Source organism: Hemiscyllium ocellatum, chromosome 26 (genome assembly GCF_020745735.1).
Source record: "Hemiscyllium ocellatum isolate sHemOce1 chromosome 26, sHemOce1.pat.X.cur, whole genome shotgun sequence".
Taxonomy (NCBI): Eukaryota; Metazoa; Chordata; class Chondrichthyes; order Orectolobiformes; family Hemiscylliidae; genus Hemiscyllium; species Hemiscyllium ocellatum.
In genome coordinates this window covers 13533184-13552701 of record NC_083426.1, presented here as the reverse complement: position 1 = coordinate 13552701, position 19518 = coordinate 13533184, and the positions used below count along the sequence as shown (strand labels likewise).

Here is a 19518-nt window from a genome sequence, read left to right as displayed (position 1 = left end):
CGCAGACACTGGGAGAATGTGCAAACTCCACACAGACAGTCGCCCAAGTTGGGAATCAAACCCGGGTCCCTGGCGCTGTGAGGTAGCAGTGCTAACCACTGAGCCACCGTGTCACCCTGAATGGTTTATTAAATGGTTATAACTTTCTTTTTCTTGGAGAAGGGAACCCTAGACCTGATAGTAGTGTTGGATGAAATGTTTAGCAAAAATTTAGTTTTGTGTAATAAGTTCATTTTTCAACATAAAAAGTTGAATTTCAAGTCCTTGCCCACAACGCCTATATATCTTACTTGACAAGAAGTTTCAAAGTCTGCATTTCCTCATTATTCTCACCAAGTCAAATTGTGTGTTTACTTTTTGACATTTGTGCTTTAAGCCCTTTCTACTTTGACGTATTGCTATTGTGCAGCTCAATAAAAGTCAGAGGGACAAGATGATTATATTGCAAGGCATTAATTAATGTAAGAAAGTTTGCTATAGGACAGCTCCAAGAGCTAGAATCTAAGGATGATGGAATATCGGTTTCTGGGAGGTGAGCTTATGACTTCAGACCACCTGTTTCAAAGGCAGTATTATGCTCGCTCCCTTGAGATTGTGTCAGTTTGCTCTACAGTTGAACAGCTTATGAAGCAAAGCCAGCTCAAGGACCAAACAATTGATTCCTGTTCCATTAGCAACTAAATACAGGAGTTGAGAAAGAAAAAGGCAGCATACTTTAAAGTGAGCCCAGTTCTGGTGTTGCCTTGTTGGATCATATGGCAAAAGGTACAGAAGAAAAATGAGGTGGAGTGCATTGTTATAATCCCAGCTGGTGCTATGACCAGGCAAGTCCAATGCTAAAATGAAACCTGACAGATTATTTCTTGTTGTTTTGGTTTTAAAAAAAGTAGGCTCTCATTGAAACATGAGTATGCTATATGGCATATTTTGCTGTAACAATAAAACAAAAGATACTATGCAAAATGAAATGCAAGTAAAATTGTATAAATCAAACTATTTGCAGGTTTAAAGATTTCAAAACCTGTAATAAAACTATAATCCCCAAAATGCTGCTTTACAGATCACCTCTTCACAGTACTGTCACCAGAGAGAAGTTCCTTCTCTATCACCCCTCTACATTTAATTTAACAAAGAGTTCAATTCCAGGTCTTAACAATCTGATCATCTCTTCCTGCCAGCTTTATACACCAGAGTTAATATTCTCCACTTTAAACAACACCTTCAGACACACACAACTTCTATGCCACAAGGTCAAAATCAAAAATCCAAACAAATTATATGAGACAAATCTCACACATTACATCACAAATAGTAAATACTATGAAGCTGTGCCATCTGCATGTATGCGGCAGTAATTTTTTTTCTCTCTCTCTCTCTCTCTCTCCCCGAAGTCACAAATTCAAGCTTGTGTTGTGTGTTTTTGTATGTGCCAGTGACTCTCTGGTGTGTTGCCCAAACAGATGTTGTCAGCCAATTGTTGACTGTTGGAGAATGTGACGCACTTGCCTGCCTCTGTCCTCAGCTAGTTTGCCAGATGCAAGGTTCCAGTGGGACTGATTGAGCAGTAATTGTCAGAGACAAAATATCACACATGTACAGGATAGATGCGCTAACTGAAATGGGGAGGGAATCCACAATTGGATCTGACTGCTCTACACAAACATAAGTATGAATGCCATTGTCTGAGTGGAAATCAAAAGGTTTCCAGATCAAATCTAGAGTCAGACAGGGTTGCTGTCTTTCTCCTGCCATGCTTGGGTGTTGTACAGAGACTTATGCCAAGTCCATCAGGAAGGATGTGGAGCCTGCAGGTCAAATCCTCGCTGTACATAAATTTGATGCCATTGATGCACAGTCTCATGAGCATCTACGACCAATTTAACATGACCTTGGGAGCCAGGATACATCAAGGCAAGAGTGAGGCTGTGTTCTATGGGAGAAAATGAGCATTGCAGATCCGGGAGATCAGAATCGGGGAGTATGGTGTTGGAGAAGCACAGCCGGTCAGGCAGCATTAGAGGAGTAAGGGTATCGACGTTTCGAGCATAAGCTCTTCACTATGAAGTGCTTACGCCTGAAGCATCGATACCCCTGCTACTCGGATGCTGCCTGACTATGGTGCTGGAGAAGCAGAGCCACTCTTCGAATATGTTCAATAGGAACTGGTCTAACTGGTCACTTTTCTCCTTCACCATCCATTTCTGAAGCTATAGACATATGATTCGGAGCATGCAGTGAAAACTGGGAGGAGCACATCACGGAGGAAAAAGGAAACTGTATATGTGGAACCACTGCTCTATCTTTGCAGGTTTAAAAAAAAACCTGGTTACTAAGTATAAGGTGCTCTGTACCTTGCAGTACATGGCACAGGTGTGGCTGACTCCCTGAGCCTGCACTGCAGCAGTCATCTGAGCCCTCTGCCTTATCTGGAGGTCAGAAATGGATCTTGTCTGCAGGGACATCATGAACCACAGCGAGGGGAAAAATGTTCACATCCTTATGGCCAACTTTGTGTGCAACTGCTACAAACAATGTGTAGACCCTTAGTCTAACCCCAAATGTCACTGGGTGCTTAGATTCTACTTGTGTCCAGTGATTGTCAGTCGAGCAGAGGCTGCTTTGTTCTGGATGCTTTAAGTGTCTTAAGTGTTGTTAAAGCTGCAGCCATCCAGGCAAGTGGGGAATGTTCCATTACACACCTGACTTATGCCTTGTAGGTGGTAAACAGGCTTTGGGGAGTCAGGAGGTGAGTTGCTTTTTACAGTATTCCTAGTCTCTGATATGCTGTTGTTGCCACAGTATTCATGTGGCTGGTCCTGTTCAATTTCTGGTCAATGGTGACCCCCCCACCCCCAAGATGTTGATTTTTAAAAAAAAATTATTTTGTGCAGCAGCATTAGCATCAAGTACACCTGGGTAACCACATTGTTATTTTCTGGAGAAATTAGGAACTTTGGTCTGAAATTAAGAAGCATTTTCTTTCACTTTTAAAAATAAGAACAGCTATCATTATTTCTTGAAATATAACTGAGTAGCCCAGGATCATTGAACTGAAATGTTAACTCTCTGTCTCTCTCTTCAGATGCTGCCCAACCTGTTAGATAATTTCAGTACGTTGTGTTTATTATAGCCCATAACACTTCATTGATTGTAAAAGAAGAGCCCTGTTTCTGAAAAACAGAAGATACATTGGTGTGTGGACAAGTTCACCATGACTTAAAATTATTTTTGCACTTAATAAACTTGTTTTAATTTACTTTTTTCTAATTTCCTTACAGATGAAAATTTAATTTGTAATGGGGAGTTACTGACGCTGAGCTCTGAAACACACAGCACCGTTTCTTCAATTCGCTGAGGTTTTGTTTTTATTACTGTACTGTATTTTTTTTAATAAGTTGGAGCTTGGAAGGCAAATGGTCTCATTAAACCACAGTGAGCCACTGTGTATTACTGACCTGCTGACACCTTCAGGGAGTGACTGTAGTGGACAACATGGCGAATTGGCATCAAATGCATCATTGCTGGAAGACGGTGGCAGTGATGGATGTAGCCCTCGATCGTGTTCAAGCCCAGACTCCCAGGATGCTAACTACATCAGTGTCCACTCCAGCCTGCTGGAGAAATATAGCATGTTGGGAAGGATGTTGGTCTCAAAACTGGACCCGCAACAAACCACAGCCTCTGAAGGTTGTTCCGAGGTGTTTGAGGCACAGGTGAAAATGCCTGACTTTAGCCCCACTTTGCCGGGGGACTTTATTCCCACATTAGAGGAAATTGAAGAATTCTTGAAAGAAAAAATGGAAATCGTCAAAGATGGACTTGCGGAAAACAGTGCCACCACAGAAATAAAAGTGGAGGTGAAATCAGAAGCTTTGGGTGACTTTTCATTAGAATCCAATGAATGTTTTTTGTCGTCTTCAGACAGCACTGGGCTTGGATCAGCTCCAGAGGTGACTGTCACAGCTGCGACTGGGAATGTTCCCATGATTCTTCAGCTTCAGCCTGTCCACGTGCCTAGTGCATGCCCAACCACACAAACTCCAAGCAGCGTCAAATTGACTCAGTTCGTGGTTAATGTCCAGGGCCAAGCCTTTGCCTTGGTGCCTCAGCGGGCACAGACTCCACCAAACACTACAACCCGCCAGTTTGTAAAAATTGCACCCCTGCCAATAGCAGCCAGGTCTGTGGCTGTTGGTAGCTTGGTGAATGTGGTTGAGGCCACCCAGAAGCTTCAGAAATCTGCTGATGTAATCAGAGTGCATAAGTGCTCATTCCCGGGATGTAACAAGATGTATACCAAAAGCAGCCATTTAAAGGCCCACTACAGGCGTCACACAGGGGAGAAACCTTACTCATGCACTTGGCCAGATTGTGGATGGCGGTAAGTTGATTATATATCCGTTAACATGTTAATGAGCGTGCTTATGTAGACCTGAATTTTGCTTTCTCCTTTTGTCACATTTCTGTATCCATTTTATTCCATTTATAAAAAGCTTCCCATGCCTGTAGCTTAGGGGGAACATGCAACAGAAATAGTTCTGATTTAACACCTTCCTGCACCTCTCAGCTCATCAGTATTGCAAGGAAACTCTGCTTCCCAAGTCCTTTTAAACTTTCTATTTAACAGTAATTCATTTTGTTTGTTTTTTAAAAGAATGATGTAGACTTTAAAATGGGGGCTGTGTTCCATGTGTTCCATGGTTGACTCATCACCCTACCCTGCGATTCTATTTGTCTTAATTTCTCATGTGCACCATCCTCGATAATAAATGAATCTTCCATTTTTAAGTTAAGAGATGACTACAAGATTTTTAAAAATTTCAGCCAGACCTATGTTGGAAAAGTACAATTATATTTGAAATACTGGCTGACTTGCTGTAATCATGTGATTTCTATGTCTGCTTTTACCTTCTTAGGAAGTGGATGTGTTTTGATGAGTTAAGCTCATGAGACAGAATCAAACCATTTATGGATGTAGTCCTCAATCATGTTCAAGCCCAGACTTTCAGAATGCTAACTACATTAGCATCCATTCCAGCCTGCTGGAGAAATATAGCATGATGGGAAGGATGTTGGTCTCAAAATTGGACCCGCAACAAACCATAGCTTTTGGTTTGTTATTTATTCCAAACCATCAGAATTGCAGTTTTGGTTTTCATATAACTACTTAGCCCATCACCCAGGTTTGAGACAAGGTTCCGAAATCCCTCCTAAAAATTCTCCCATTCTGTCACCAAAAGTGCATGAATGGAGGCGGTTACAACAGTAAAGTGGGAAGGTGGTGATGGATGTTGGAGGATGGATTTGACCAGCCATCAGTGGTTTGGTGGCAGCAATGAGGCTGGGAAAAGCAATGCGGACAAAACAAAGCATTCACTTGTCAATTGCGAACTTGCATTTAAAAACTCTAGGAATTGGAAATTACATTGATTTGTTCAAAAGCCTGATCCTGTTGGATTGCTTATTGCTTAAAATTCTTTCTGAGGATTGCAATGATTTGCAATTTTCCACATCTAAAGACAGTGGAAGCAAAGTTTAAAAAAGGTAAAGGATTGATTCTTAGTAAGCAGGGTGTGAAAGGTTATCATGGATAGAGATGGAGTGAGCAATTGGGATTATAATCAGATCAATCATAATCTCAAATGACAGAGTGGGCTTGAGGGGCCAAATGACATGCTTACACCCCTAACTTAGAATTGTTCTCATTCATCTGAAAGTTTTTTTAAAAAGTGGACACTGATGTTTACCTTTTGTTGATGACCTGAAGTATTCAGCTTGTTATGGCAGGGGTTGGAAGGGTGCACAGTCACTCTAGGTCACAGTGTAAAATAAAAATACTTTTTCCAGTTGCCAAGCTGACCAATTAAATGTTTTGTATTCAAATTTAAACAAGATCTTTCAACCATGTTATTTATTTAAAACAGTTATTGGTTTATTATTGAAATAAAATTAATTAACGTATACACTAATATGGAAGTATAAATGCTAATCACTCAATCCCAACATAACCCAATCCTTTCCGTCAAATTGGCTTTCTGAAAAATAAATATTTCAGCCAGTGGATAATTCCCAAAGGCAAATGGTTAAAGTGTAAAATGTTCCAAAGGAGGCCTGTAGTGATGTAGTGATAGTGTCCCTATCTCTGAGCCAGGAAGTCTGGATTCAAGTCCACAGTTTAATAACATCTTTGAATAAATTGATGAGAACATATCTAAGATGTTCCAGAGTGTGTTACTCACATGTGCTGACAGGTATGTTCAAGTCACTAATCATGCACAGTGCTGAAATCCTGCAGAGACTGATTGCTCAAAAAATAAAATCCTTGAGATATTTCTCAATCACTGTTTCAAAAGAACAGATGGGTTTCACTCTGAACTCAACAAGATTGTTCTGATTTCTGAAAATTAAACCACCAGCTGGCTCTTGCTCTTTGCAAGCTTTCCTCCAGCTCTACTTGTTCTTAGCAGGCTATCCTCCAACTGAACCAGATAAAGGGAGCTTGTTTCCAAAGTCAGTCACTGTTCCAAACAGCCCCAGGAAAGGTCTACCGCAAAAGACGGCAGTTTTCACCAGCCATGAGATTTACACACAGCCTTTTTAACTTTAAAAGGAATCTCTAAATTCCATGAACTTTCAATAACATCTTTTAAAGAAATCACTCCTGGTATTTTCACGAAACTTGAAATATTTCCACAATTATTCAAAAATTAAGTCCAAGCAATGTGTTTATAACATTGATGTCTTGACTGAGGTAAGGAAGTCAGCAGACATCATTTGAAGTAAGTGTGATACCGCCTTGGTCTCTAAACCAGTTGTGGTTAAAATATGGTGGCATTAGTTCTGCTAGTAACATCAATTCTCAAAAGGTGTGTAATGTCAACCTACATCTGCTATTTTTCTTCAGCCACCCCCACTGTCTTACACAGAACATGAAACAGGTTTACCATTGTTCATTTGTATAAGGCCTCCTTCACATTGAGAAATTGCTCAAGACTGGAAAGTTTGTGGCAAAGTTGTTCTTGTTTTGCAGAGCAGACAGGGTAGATTTCCACCACCAAGAATCATGTTGAAGAACTACGACAGGATATAATCTCGCAATATGAAGCACTGTTGCAACAAGAATGCTTGTGACGGCTGGAGTGAGGGTTTTCATATTAGTGGCACTTCTTTTGTGTGGAGCCACAGAAAATGGAGGGAGATACTAAATTTTTTTTTGCATCAGTATTTACTGTGGAAAAGATTATGGACGATATAGAATGTGGGGAAGTGGATGGTGACTTCTTGCAAAATGCCCAGATTACAGAGGAGGAAGTGCTGGATGTCTTGAAACAGGTAAAGGTGGTATATCCCCAGGACCTGATCGGCTGTACCCTAGAATTCTGTGGGAAGCTAGAGAAGTGATTGCTGGGCCTCTTGCTGAGATATTTGTATGATCGATAGTCACAGGTGAGATGCCGGAAGACTGGAGGTTGGCTAATGTGGTGCCACTGTTTAAGAAGGGTGGTAAGGCCAGGGAACTTTCGACCAGTGAGCCTGACCTCAGTAGTGGGCAAGTTGTTGGAGGGAATCCTGAGGGACAGGATGTACATGTATTTGGAAAGGTAAGGACTGATTAGGGAGAGTCAACATGGCTTTGTGCGTGGGAAATCATGTCTCACAAGCTTGATTGTGTTTTTTGAAGAAGTAACATAACAAAGAGGATTGATGAGGGCAGAGCGGTAGATGTGATCTATTTGGACTTCAGTAAGGCGTTCCCCATGGGACACTGATTAGCAAGGTTAGATCTCATGGAATACAGGGAGAACTAGCCATTTGGATGCAGAACTGGCTCAAAGATAGAAGGTGGTGGTGGAGGGTTGCTTTTCAGACTGGAGGCCTGTGACCAGTAGAGTGCCACAAGGATTCTTTACTTTTTGTCATTCACATATAGGATTTGGAAGCGAGCATAAGAGGTACAGTTAGTAATTTTGCAGATGACACCATAATTGGAGGTGTAGTGGACAGCGAAGAGGGTTCCCTCAGATTACAACAGGATATTGACCAGGTGGGCCAATGGGCTGAGAAGTGGCAGATGGAGTTTAATTCAGATAAATGTGAGGTGCTGCATTTTGGGAAAGCAAATCTTAGCAGGACTTATACACTTAATGGTAAGGTCGTAGGGAGTGTTGCTGAACAAAGAGACCTCGGAGTGCAGGTTCATAACTCCTTGAAAGTGGAGTCGCAGGTAGATAGGATAGTGAAGAATGTTTTTGTTATGCTTTCTTTTATTGGTCAGAGTATTGAGTACAGGAGTTGGGAGGTCATGTTACGGCTGTACAGGACATTGGTTAGGCCACTGTTGGAATATTGCATGCAATTCCTATTGGAAAGATGTTGTAAAACTTGAAAGGGTTCAGAAAAGATTTACAAGGATGTTGCCAGGGTTGGAGGATTTGAGTTATAGGGAAAGGCTGAACAGGCTGGGGCTGTTTTCCCTGCAACGTTGGAGGCTGAGGGGTGACCTTTAAAGAGGTTTACAAAATTATGAGGGGCATTGATAGGGTAAATAGGCAAAATCTTTTCCCTGGGATCAGGGAGTCCAGAACTAGAGGAGATAGATTTTGGGTGAGAGGGGCAAGATATAAAAGAGACCTAAGGAACAATGTTTTCACACAGAGGGTGGTACGTGTATGGAATGAGCTGCAAGAAGTGGTGGAGGCTGGTTCAATTGCGACATTTAAGAGGTATTTGGATGGATATATGAATAGGAAGGGTTTGGAGGGATATGGGCCAGGTGCTGGCAGGTGGGACTAGATTGGGTTGGGATATCTGGTCGGCATGGACGGGTTGGACCGAAGAGTCTGTTTCCATGCTGTACATCTCTATGGCTCTATAAGGCCATCTTAATGCCGTCTGAACTGACCTAGCCAATCACTCCGTTAAATCGGAGCAATAACTGCCAGCCTTGCCTGGAATGAGTTGATGGAGAACTTTAGTATTGCTCTCTTAGGGCTACAGCTAAAATACAAAACTACTCATAAACAGGCAGTAGAGTTGCAGAGGAGGAATATGTCCAGAGAAAGAACTCTTGTAAATTGTGGCAGGTTATGGAGCATGATTGTTGAAGGTTTAAGAATTGGTGTGTGACAACGCGAGTAAAGGAATTCATCCAAAAGTAAAAAGATAAATCTTTTGTAAAGTGTGTGCTGGAATTAGGAATATAAAGTTTTGGATGTAGATTTGCTCGCTGAACTGAAAGGTTCATTTACAGACGTTTGTTACCTTACTAGGTAACATCTTCAGTGGACCTCATGCGAAGCAATACTGAAAATTCCTGCTTTCTGTTTATATATTTGGGTTTCTTTGGGTCTACCCCCTGAGAAAAGGAACAGGAAGTGACTTCACCACAGGAAATAACATCACCACCTACATCCAAAACCTCAACCTGAGCTAAAAATCTTCTCGAAACTTGCTAATATTAAGTGATAAAACCTTAGAGTGGCTGGTGTTGGGACAGGACTTCTGTCCCCATGTTCGTTTGGAGGAGAGAGACACCAGATCTGATTAAAAGTATAAACAGGTTTAATGAGAGAGAATCGTACACAGTATAGTGAGGTGTCTAGCTCACTGGAGAAGGCGCCTTCTGACTATATTTTAATTTGTCTATCCTTTTGTTCTCTCACATTCCAGAGTTACATCCTTATTTGGTAAAATGCAGAATTTTGGTATGTCATTGGTTCTCACCTGATAACATTCTATTACCTCAGTTTGAGCTACGTGCATTTTGACACGGCTCCAATGTCCTGTTATCTCTCACCCTCCCTGGGGCCTCTTCAGGCTATGCCATCAGCTTTTCAGTCTGTTCTTAGTGTAACATAATGGCTTACTGCTGCCTAGTGAAGCTAACAAGTTCCAGACTTGCTAATACTACCTTACGTGAGCACTACCTAACAATAAAGTTTCTTACACTACCTAACCTTAATAATGGATCCCAACACTGGGCACATCCAAATAATCCAAATAGATGTTTGTTGCTTTTTTTGTTTGGAGTTGAGACCACATTTTGGCTTTCCCAACATGCTGCCATTTTTAGGCAGCGTCTGTTTGTCTTGTTCCAGCAAAAAGCAGAAATTAATCTGTTCACGATGGTACAAGTTGCTGTCTCACATGATTTGTCATGTGATAATCTCCCTGTTGCAGGTTTACTGAGTGACTCCCTCCTACTCAAAATATAACTTTGGATTAGCAGTGACACAACATAGATTTAGATTAGATTACTTACAGTGTGGAAACAGGCCCTTCGGCCCAACAAGTCCACACCAACCCGCCGAAGCGCAACCCACCCATTCCTCTACATTTACCCCTTTACCTAACACTATGGGCATTTTAGCATGGCCAATTCACCTGACCTGCACATCTTTGGACTGTGGGTGGAAACCGGAGCACCCGGAGGAAACCCACGCAGACACGGGAGAACATGCAAACTCCACACAGTCAGTCGCCTGAGTCGGGAATTGAACCCGGGTCTCTAACCACTGTGCAACCGTGCCACCCAGTTCTTTAAGATTGTACAAGTAGTCTAATGTGAACCTGTTTTGTATATTCTTGCAAACTACCCAACCCTTGCTGTTTTAATAATGCTACAAAATTGTAATCTACCTTGTGAAACACGAGATGCTCTGCTTGAATGTTCCTATTTTAAAGAAGTTCTGTGAGTTAGAGCCTTAAGATAATTTTACTTGTCAGGGTCACAAGACTCCTGTGTAATCCCTGCTAATTATCACAGAAAACCTGCCTATGACTATATTCATTTTCAAACAACATTTGTCTCATTTTCTGTTCAGATACTTCACAGCTGCAGCCTCAGTATTGAATTCTGTAACTCCAGAAACTGACTGCATTAGGTCTGTTCTCCAAATTCCTTATATACTGCTTATGCTTCCCCCACCTACACCTCTCTTGCTTTTCACCTCCCCAAAACAGCCTGTCCTTGTTTATCTCCCCTTTTTCTTTGCTCTTGGTAGAGAAGATCCATTCTCTGGGTTTTTCTTTACCTCTTTCACTATGATTAATAACCATGGGCCAGAAAGTCCAGGTTCAAGTCCCACCTGACTAGGAGGGTGTTAAATCATATCCAAAAAGGTTTTTAAAAACATTAAACTTCCTCTAAAGGTCTTAGAGGGCAGAGGATCTACTCTGCTGTCTGGATCAGGCAGCATCAGGCCTACAAAAGGTTTTTAAGTTATTCCAAGGTTTTCATTTACACTGATTTAACTTGGAATCCACCCTACCTATCGATCACTTTGTGTGAAGACATCCCGGTATCAAACTGAAATTTGTATTTTACTAATCTTGACTTGTTTCTTGTCAGTGTAAATTAGAAGATAAACTAAGAAAGCAGTTTATCATCTGCAAAGTCACCTTGCAGACTGAAAACGTTTTGTTTTATACTGCCATCAATGTAGGAGTATCTCACCTGACTCCCTAGGAACACTGCTTAAGGTGTAATTGACCCAGTGCTGTAAAATTGAATATGACTTCCATTCACATTTTCAAATATTTTAGCAAAATAATGAAATTGTTTACTGTTGATTGCTGCTCTGAATTGGCTGGGCGTTTTCTTAAGGCAGAAGTAGATGGGTTCCTCACTAACAAAGGGAGTTAGACGTTATCGGGGGTAGGCAGCATAAGATTAAAATCTGACCAGCTGTGATCTCATTGAATACTGGAGCAGGCTTGAGAGGACAATTAAAGTTTGCTTCAAATTTGTGTGTTTGTATGTTGAGTCTACAAGGTACCTAGGTTCATTCAGTTTCATGCAGAGCCATTGGAAATCTAATTGCAAACTCAGCATCCAAGTTGACCTGAAACAGAATTTGATTCCACTACCTTTCCATCATAGAGATAGCTTAATTCCACCTCCATACCACTCATCTCTCTCTTCTCCCTCATCTGGTGAAGGTCCACCCACATGACCATCCAAGAGGTCTGTGCAAGAGTTAGAGGACTGCAATGCCTACTTTCTTCACCTCCACCATTGTCATGCTTCCTGATGTCAAGGACATTAACTCTGGAATTCTTTCTCTAAACCACACTGCCATTCTATATCCTGTAAAACCCACTGCTCTGGGTATCTCCTCCTTTGACTCGTGTGTCAAATGTTGCCTGACACTCAGTGAAGGGTGTTGGGATATTTTACTACCAATATAAATGCAAGGTGTCAATTGAGATTACTGTATTTTGAGAGAGTTGAGGCTAGCCAAGCACATTGCCATGATGTTTGAATGCCCTTTGAGTTTACACTCACTTGTACTCACTCACTCACTCAGAGGTAATGAATGCAGTGGCCCTACAGTTGGCACCACTGTTTCAGTTTTTTATTGCACTTGGGTGGTGGGAGTGGAGAACTGGTTATTGTTCCTGAGTACTCCCCAAAATAGTAAGGAGGCAATCATTGTCAAAAATAATATTACACTTTTAATACTATTCAGGTAGTTCTTTGTCAGATTTTTCAGCAGCCTTCCTATTCTCTCCACTTGATAAATGTTGTTAGATTATGTAGCTTGTTAATGCAAGCTTTTTGCTTTCCCACCCACATACACTTCAGGAGCTGTTCAAAAGGCCAAATATGTTCAGATTTAAAAACAGAAAATGCTAGAATCACATAGCAGATTGGAATGAATCCGTGGCGAGAGAAACACAGTTAACATTTCGAATCGCATCGCATTTCAATCAGAGCTGCAGGACATTAGAGGTTTTGAGCCAGTACAGAGCAAGGAAAAAGCATGTCATCTGCCATTTGATCCAACACATTCCTACTATAGTCTAACAGTTTGTGCTATAAATGCAAAGCCAGACGATAACTCTCTATCACAGTAATTTATAGAATCCCTACAGTATGGAAGCAAGCCATGTGGCCCATTAAGTTCATACCGATCCTCCAAAGACTGTTGTAACCCCCCCAACCCCCAACCCAAAACCTATCTCTGTAACCTCACCTTTCCCATGGATAATCCACCTAGCCTGCATGTTCCTGGACACTATGGGCAATCTAGCCTAACAGTCCACCTAACCTGCACATTTTGGGACTGTGGGAGGAAACCAAAGCCCTGGAGGAAAGCCGCGTAGACACAGGGGCAATGTGCAAATTCCATACAGTCACCCAAGTGTCGAATCAAACCTGGGTACCAGTGATGCAACAGTGCTAACCACTGAGTCAGCGTGGGATGGCGCAGTGCTCAGGACCCGGGTTCGATTCCAGCTCGGGCAACTATCTGTATGGAACTTGCACATTTTCCCTGTGTCTGTGTGGGTTTCTGCCGGGTACTCCAGTTTCCTCCCTCAGTCCCAAGATGTACAGGTTGTGTAGATTGGTAATGCTAAATTGCCCAAAGTATTCAGGCATGTGTAGGGGTTAGGTGTGTTAGTTAGGCGAATGAGTCTGGGTGGGTTACTCTTCGGAGGGTCAATGTGGGCTTGTTGGGCCAAATGGCCTGTTTCCACACTGTAGGGAATTCTATGAAATGTGCCGTCCAACTGGCAGACAAGCACAGTGACATTAAAAAGTCTGTCTATTCAGGGATAATGTTAACAGCGACATGCACTTCTATGCTCCAAATGTTTTAATTTTGTTGTACCAATACCAGATATTTCTGATCATAACCACTTTGTAACAGAATAATCTCCAAATACATTGCAATGACAGTCCATTTCTTCTGACGAAAACTTGGAAATTGTGCTGTCATTTCTCATTTCACAGAACTGCAACATTAAAACAAATTTCCTATTTATTCATAAGAGGACCCTCTTGTCACATATTGTTCAATAACATTGTGATGCCAATGAATATTCTGTCAACTTTCTTCTTCACGTTGCATTGAAGTTTTTCGCTAATGTTCTACCGTCAGTAATTTCTATCTTCTTGAAATTCTGCAGGTTTTCTCGTTCAGATGAGTTATCCAGACACAAACGCTCCCATTCTGGAGTGAAGCCATACCAGTGTCACATCTGTGAGAAGAAATTTGCCCGCAGCGATCACTTATCCAAACATGTGAAAGTACATCGGGGACTAAGAAATGGCAGAATAACTAGAACAGCCAGTTAACATTTGGCTGTCTGTCTCCTTTTATCGGAAAGTATACCAGAGCCATTGAACTGTAAATGGAATGTACAGAAGATATCACAATTATTAATATGTGTCCGTAGTCTTTGAATGTGGGTGGGAATGGGTTTTAACACTCAGTTTGAAAAGTTATTTCTCGAAGTAACAAATGAATTGCATTTCTAATGTAAATTTTACTCATCCTCACTTCATGACTTCAGAAAGGTTGGTTGGTTCATATTTATCATTGTAGTATCGACTCTTTGGGCTGATGAGATGTCAGTGTAGAGAAATCAATGTCAAGGACTCCACAGGTAAATATAACATGGGATTGATGAGATATAGATGGGAGATTTGAGAATTTCTTTATGCAATAAGTTGTTTATAATTTGGAATTCCTGAAAGGGTGTAGATTCACAAGTAGCTTTCAAAAGAAAAAGGTTGAATGAGTATCTGAAGAAGAGAAAATGGTAGTGAAGGAACAACTTAGTGTGAATAATTTGGATAACTGTTTAAAGAGCTGGCACAGGCAGGATGATCTGAATGTTCCCCTCTGTGCTGTAGGTACAATAGTTTATTAGTAACTAAGCCAGTTCCATAATCAATTGTTCCCCTGAGGTACCATCAGCAATGCAACAAATGTGAAGGTTACCACACAGGCACTTCAAGAGTATTGTGCATGCAAGGGTTCACTGCTCGCAATCCACAGGATTAGCGTTTAAGTTTGATAATAGATGGTCACTACTGGAGAAGCATAAAAGAATAATAAGTTGTGAAATTGAATTCGAAATATCGGCTCATTTTCAGCTAGTGTCTGGAATAGTAAACCACATTCTAGCTTACACATGACTGCAGTTTCACACTGTGCTGTGGATGGATGTGTTGTCCCAGTCGAAGTGGTGTCCTTCCTCATCTGTTTGTAAAGGTACTAGTTTGTCCGACATACATTGGAAAAACAGGCAGAAAACTAGCCACCAGGATACATTAACATCAACTCACCACAAAAAGACATGACTCATTCTCACTAGTATCCTTACACATCCATCCTAAGACAAGCCAAATAGAGACACACACTTGAGAATTCCTAGAAGCATGGCATTCCAACTGGAATTCTATCTACAAATACATTGACCAGCCCCTGAGAAAAAGAACAGGAAGTGACATCACCAGCCCAAGGAAACCTGAACACAAATAGAAGGTGAGCTATACCACCAGTGCTTCGTCTGGAAGCTCACTGTGATGTCACCTGGTATGGTGATGAAATATCTGAAAAAGAACCTTCCAGCTCAGTGAGCAAACCTACATCCAGAACCTCAACCTGAGCTACAAACCTTCTCAAAACTTGCTATTGTAGGGGGGTGTTGCTGTCTTCTCCTGCCAGCCACTGCAAGGAACTCTGATTTCTGTCAATTGAAACTGTGGTAGAGGTTGTAGATTTTTTTTTCTCTAATCAACTTGTTCAGGGACGTTATGACAGACCTCTGGAGGAGGTGGGATTAACCTAAGCCTCTTAGCCATTGCATCACCAGAGCTCTTGGTGCAGACTCTCCATGCCCTTTCCAGGCAGAGAGAACAGATGTCTGCTTCCTAGCTTCCTAAATCCAGTGCATTTTAGCATCTAGATACATGTTGAATGATGAAATGGTTTTACTATGACAAGGCTATATGGGGGATTATCCATAGAATTATCGTAAGGTATTCTATTCAGTTGTATACATTGCATTTTTTTTTAAACAATCACCTGTTTGCTATTTAGTAATGGTGCTACACTTCATGTAGGGAGTCCAAGTTGCTGTGACAACATGCATGTTGTCAGTGCCAGTAGAAGCTGGAACATTTTTCCATCACACAGTTGATGCTCTTGCCTCCTGCCATTGATTTGTTGGAAGGGTTTTGAAGTAGATAGTCTGTTTTGCCCATGTTATGAACATGCCTTCCTTGGCCATTAAGTCTGGACATTAGCTCAAGCCCAGGGAACTTGCTGCTGAGAGGAAGCGATACTGCCTATTGTGCCCCAAGACCTCGTATTTAACTTCATTTAGTTTTCATTAATGCAATCTTGCCACCTGGTCTTAACTTTTTCTATCAATAACTAACATTTTTGCAGCTAACCAGTCAAAAATCATTTATGCTTCACTCAAATTTCTCATCAAGTCCTTTTGAGAAATAGTGCACCTTAACCCCAAGCTCCAGAAACTCTTAAAAATAATAGTCATTTACTCAAACTTCAAAATTAATTGTGCTTGCGTTTTCCATAAGCCAATCCACCTCATCGAATCCAACCAATGAATTTTGTTGAGTACTTTGCATCATTTGTTCTACAATTGTTTACTTCTTGGAGCCTCAAAACTGGAACTTGTCACTTCTCAGACTTTAATTTTGCATGTAACCATTAGAGAGCATATGACCAGGAGTGTGTCCTTTAAGTTTCTCAAGCCTTTCTCCACCATTCAGTTTGCACTGAAGCTGATCTGTACCTTGACAATATTTACCCCCTTGGTTCCATATTCCTTAGTACTCTTAGCGAACAAAAATCAATCAATCTGAGTTTTGAAAACTTTAATTGATCTATCCTCAATAGCAATTTGAGGGAAGGGTGTTCTAGATTTTCACTACATTAAGTATGAAGAAGCTTTTCCTGATATCGCAGAACTCCGATTCATAGGTAATGACCATTTATCCTTGATCTCTCTCGGTCAAACTTTTAAAATCCAATTATCGCAGTTATATTCCCCCTTGCCTTAAAAAAATCATAGAATCCCTACAGTGTGGAAACAAGCCATTCGGCCCTACAAGTCCACAGTGACCCACCGAGGAATAACCCACCAAGACCCATTCCCCTACTATTCTACATTCACCCAAAGCTAATGCACCTTACCTACACATCACTGAACACTATGGGCAATATTAGCATGGCTAATTCACCTAACCTGCATGTTTTTGGACTGTGGGAGGAAACCAGAGCACCTGGAGGAAACCCACGCAGACTTGGGCAGAATGTGCAAACTCCACACAGACAGTCACCTGAGACTGGAATCAAACCTAACCATGCTGGCCTATTGCAGGTGTGGTGCTTACTTGAATTATGGACCTATACTTGGATGTCTTAGTGTTGTACAGCATAAGTGAAAATCACTGGGGACACAATTACTAAAAGGTTTACTTGGACAGCCTTGTCTAGAAAAGGGTTTTGGGTGTATTGGAATGAATTGTTCTTGTGTAAAAGAAAATGGCATGGGTGTGATTTAAATTGCAGGTTATGATTTGTGTCTGAGAAAGCTATGCTTGGAATTTATCAACAACATACAAGTGAACTTTATTCACTTACCAGGAGGGTTCCCACACAATGGATGTTGGCAGACGAGTGAACTGTGGATATTTGCACACAAACAGTGGTTGCACAGAACTACAAGAGGGTTGCCAGTGTCTGTGGGACAGTGCTATAACTTGTTGCCACCTCAAGAGAAACACAGTAAGTTGAATCGGGGAAAGCTTTGTCGGAAGAATTCCAACTGAAGGTCAATGAAGTGCTGCAACCCAAAGAAAACCGACAAAGCCTTTTAAGTGAAGTCGCTTGTAGATTGAGATAAGATGATGATAATTAGTCCATCTTCAGAAATGTCATAAAATTTTAATTTATAAAATTTGAAAAGTTAATTCATTGGAAACCCTATGTCATATCACTCTTGCATACTTTGCTATGTCCCCATTTTCTGTTGTAGTTACAAATTAAAAGGCATGAATGCCAATTTCAGTGAAGCCCATACTGGAGGGAAGCTTTCATGTGATGAGTGATGATATTGCAAACACGTATGCAGTTTCACTGCAAATTTAGTAAATGGAGATAATCTTGATAAGCTTAATAACAACCAAAAGAACTGCGGATGCTGCAAATCAGAGATAAAAATAGAAATTGCTGGAAAAGCTCAACAGGTCTGACAGCCCCTGTGGAGAGAAATCGGAGTTAACATTTTGGGTTAAGTGACCTTTCCTTAGAACAAGTTCTGACGAAGGGTCATTCAACCCGAAATGTTAACTCTGCAGGTGCTGCCAGAGCTTTCTCAGCAATTTCTGTTTTTGAAGCTTGATCGGCCTTTATGGTTCCACCTTTATGCTCGTGTTGTTCGGTATTGGACAATAAACTGGCTGCTGAGGCTAATCATTTACCAAAGCAGATTGAAATTACTAATCTGAGCCCTACCTACATGGAACGTTGCTATCAAGTGATTGGCTTAGAATATCCTCACTTATTAAGTTTGCCTTTGTAGCATGCCTCCACTTCTGAGTCATCTTTTGGTTTGGCTTTCCTAACGTCCTTTAATGTGGGGTAGATACACAAATTGTATAGATAGCCCTGGATACATGGGTTTAATCCAAATCTTTATTATTAGGATCTGTATAATGAATATGCAAGTGATTTTAACCAAGCAGCATAGAACAAAGTAATGGTACACTGTAAATGTTGTAAAAATGTCTGATAATGTGAATAGTGCTTGTAGAGTCTATATTTTCCTTGCTGTCTAGTTTTTTTCACAGTAAAGGTAACTGTCAGAAATTTTGTTCACTAGTAGGCTATCAAATTCAGCATCGCCAGAAGATCTTGTAGATAATCTTCAAGAACACAATTTAATTTAGACTGAAGCAGTTTTTCTTTAAAATAATTTTTCCTGCCACTGACTTTGTTCCTGAACATTTTACTGTGCACACAGCAAAGAAGTTCAATGCGGTCATTGCAAGCTGCTTCCCAGTAAACACACATCTGTCATGGTGTTTGCTTTTTTTTTGAACGAAGAGATCACGTAAATGCAACATAACACTGTGTATATTTTTATTTCAATAAATTAGTAGATCTGATCTAATCTTTTTGATTAGGGTGTTGCAATGGCTGGGTGTTTAGCAACTGTTTTTGTACAAATGTTTCAATAAAGAATACCTAATGATCAAAGTTGTGCCAATGGTGAAGTTACATCTTAGGGCTACTTGTGTGCCAACAGCAATGGAATGAAGTGATTCCACACCTACCACATCGGATTTATGTTCTTCAGTCCTGCCACGTCCAGTTGTGAATGATAGTAGACAATTAAACAGCGACGTAAATATCCCATTGTCAATGATAGAACAGCCCAACGCATCAGTGCAAAAGATAAGGCTGAAACATTTGCAACAATCTTTAGTTAGAAGTGCTGAGTGGATAATCCATCTCAGCTTCATTACAGATGTCAGCCCATTGACAATAGAATTGTAGGTGGCAGCTTAGAGTCATAGAGAAGTACAGCTTGGAAACAGACCCTTCGGTCTAACCCGTCCATGCTGACCAGATATCCTAATCCAATCTAGCCCCACCTGCCAGCGCTCGGCCCGTATCCCTCCAAACCCTTCCTATTCATATACGTATCCAAATGCCTCTTCAATGTTGCAATTGTACCAGCCTCCACCAC

At 41.0% G+C, this 19518-nt stretch overlaps 1 protein-coding gene across 1 annotated transcript in view; it reads left to right on the top strand.

Annotated features, from left to right (window-relative positions):
* LOC132828348 (Krueppel-like factor 15) overlaps nucleotides 1–18973 on the top strand; it is a 44230-nt gene extending 25257 nt beyond the window's left edge. Inside the window, exons 2-3 of the mRNA XM_060845372.1 lie at nucleotides 3279–4381; nucleotides 13915–18973. Of these exons, the coding sequence (XP_060701355.1) occupies nucleotides 3414–4381; nucleotides 13915–14083 (1137 nt within the window). The 5' untranslated portion in view covers nucleotides 3279–3413 and the 3' untranslated portion in view covers nucleotides 14084–18973. The remainder of the gene's footprint in view (nucleotides 1–3278; nucleotides 4382–13914) is intronic.
* The last annotated feature ends 545 nt before the right edge of the window (nucleotides 18974–19518 follow it).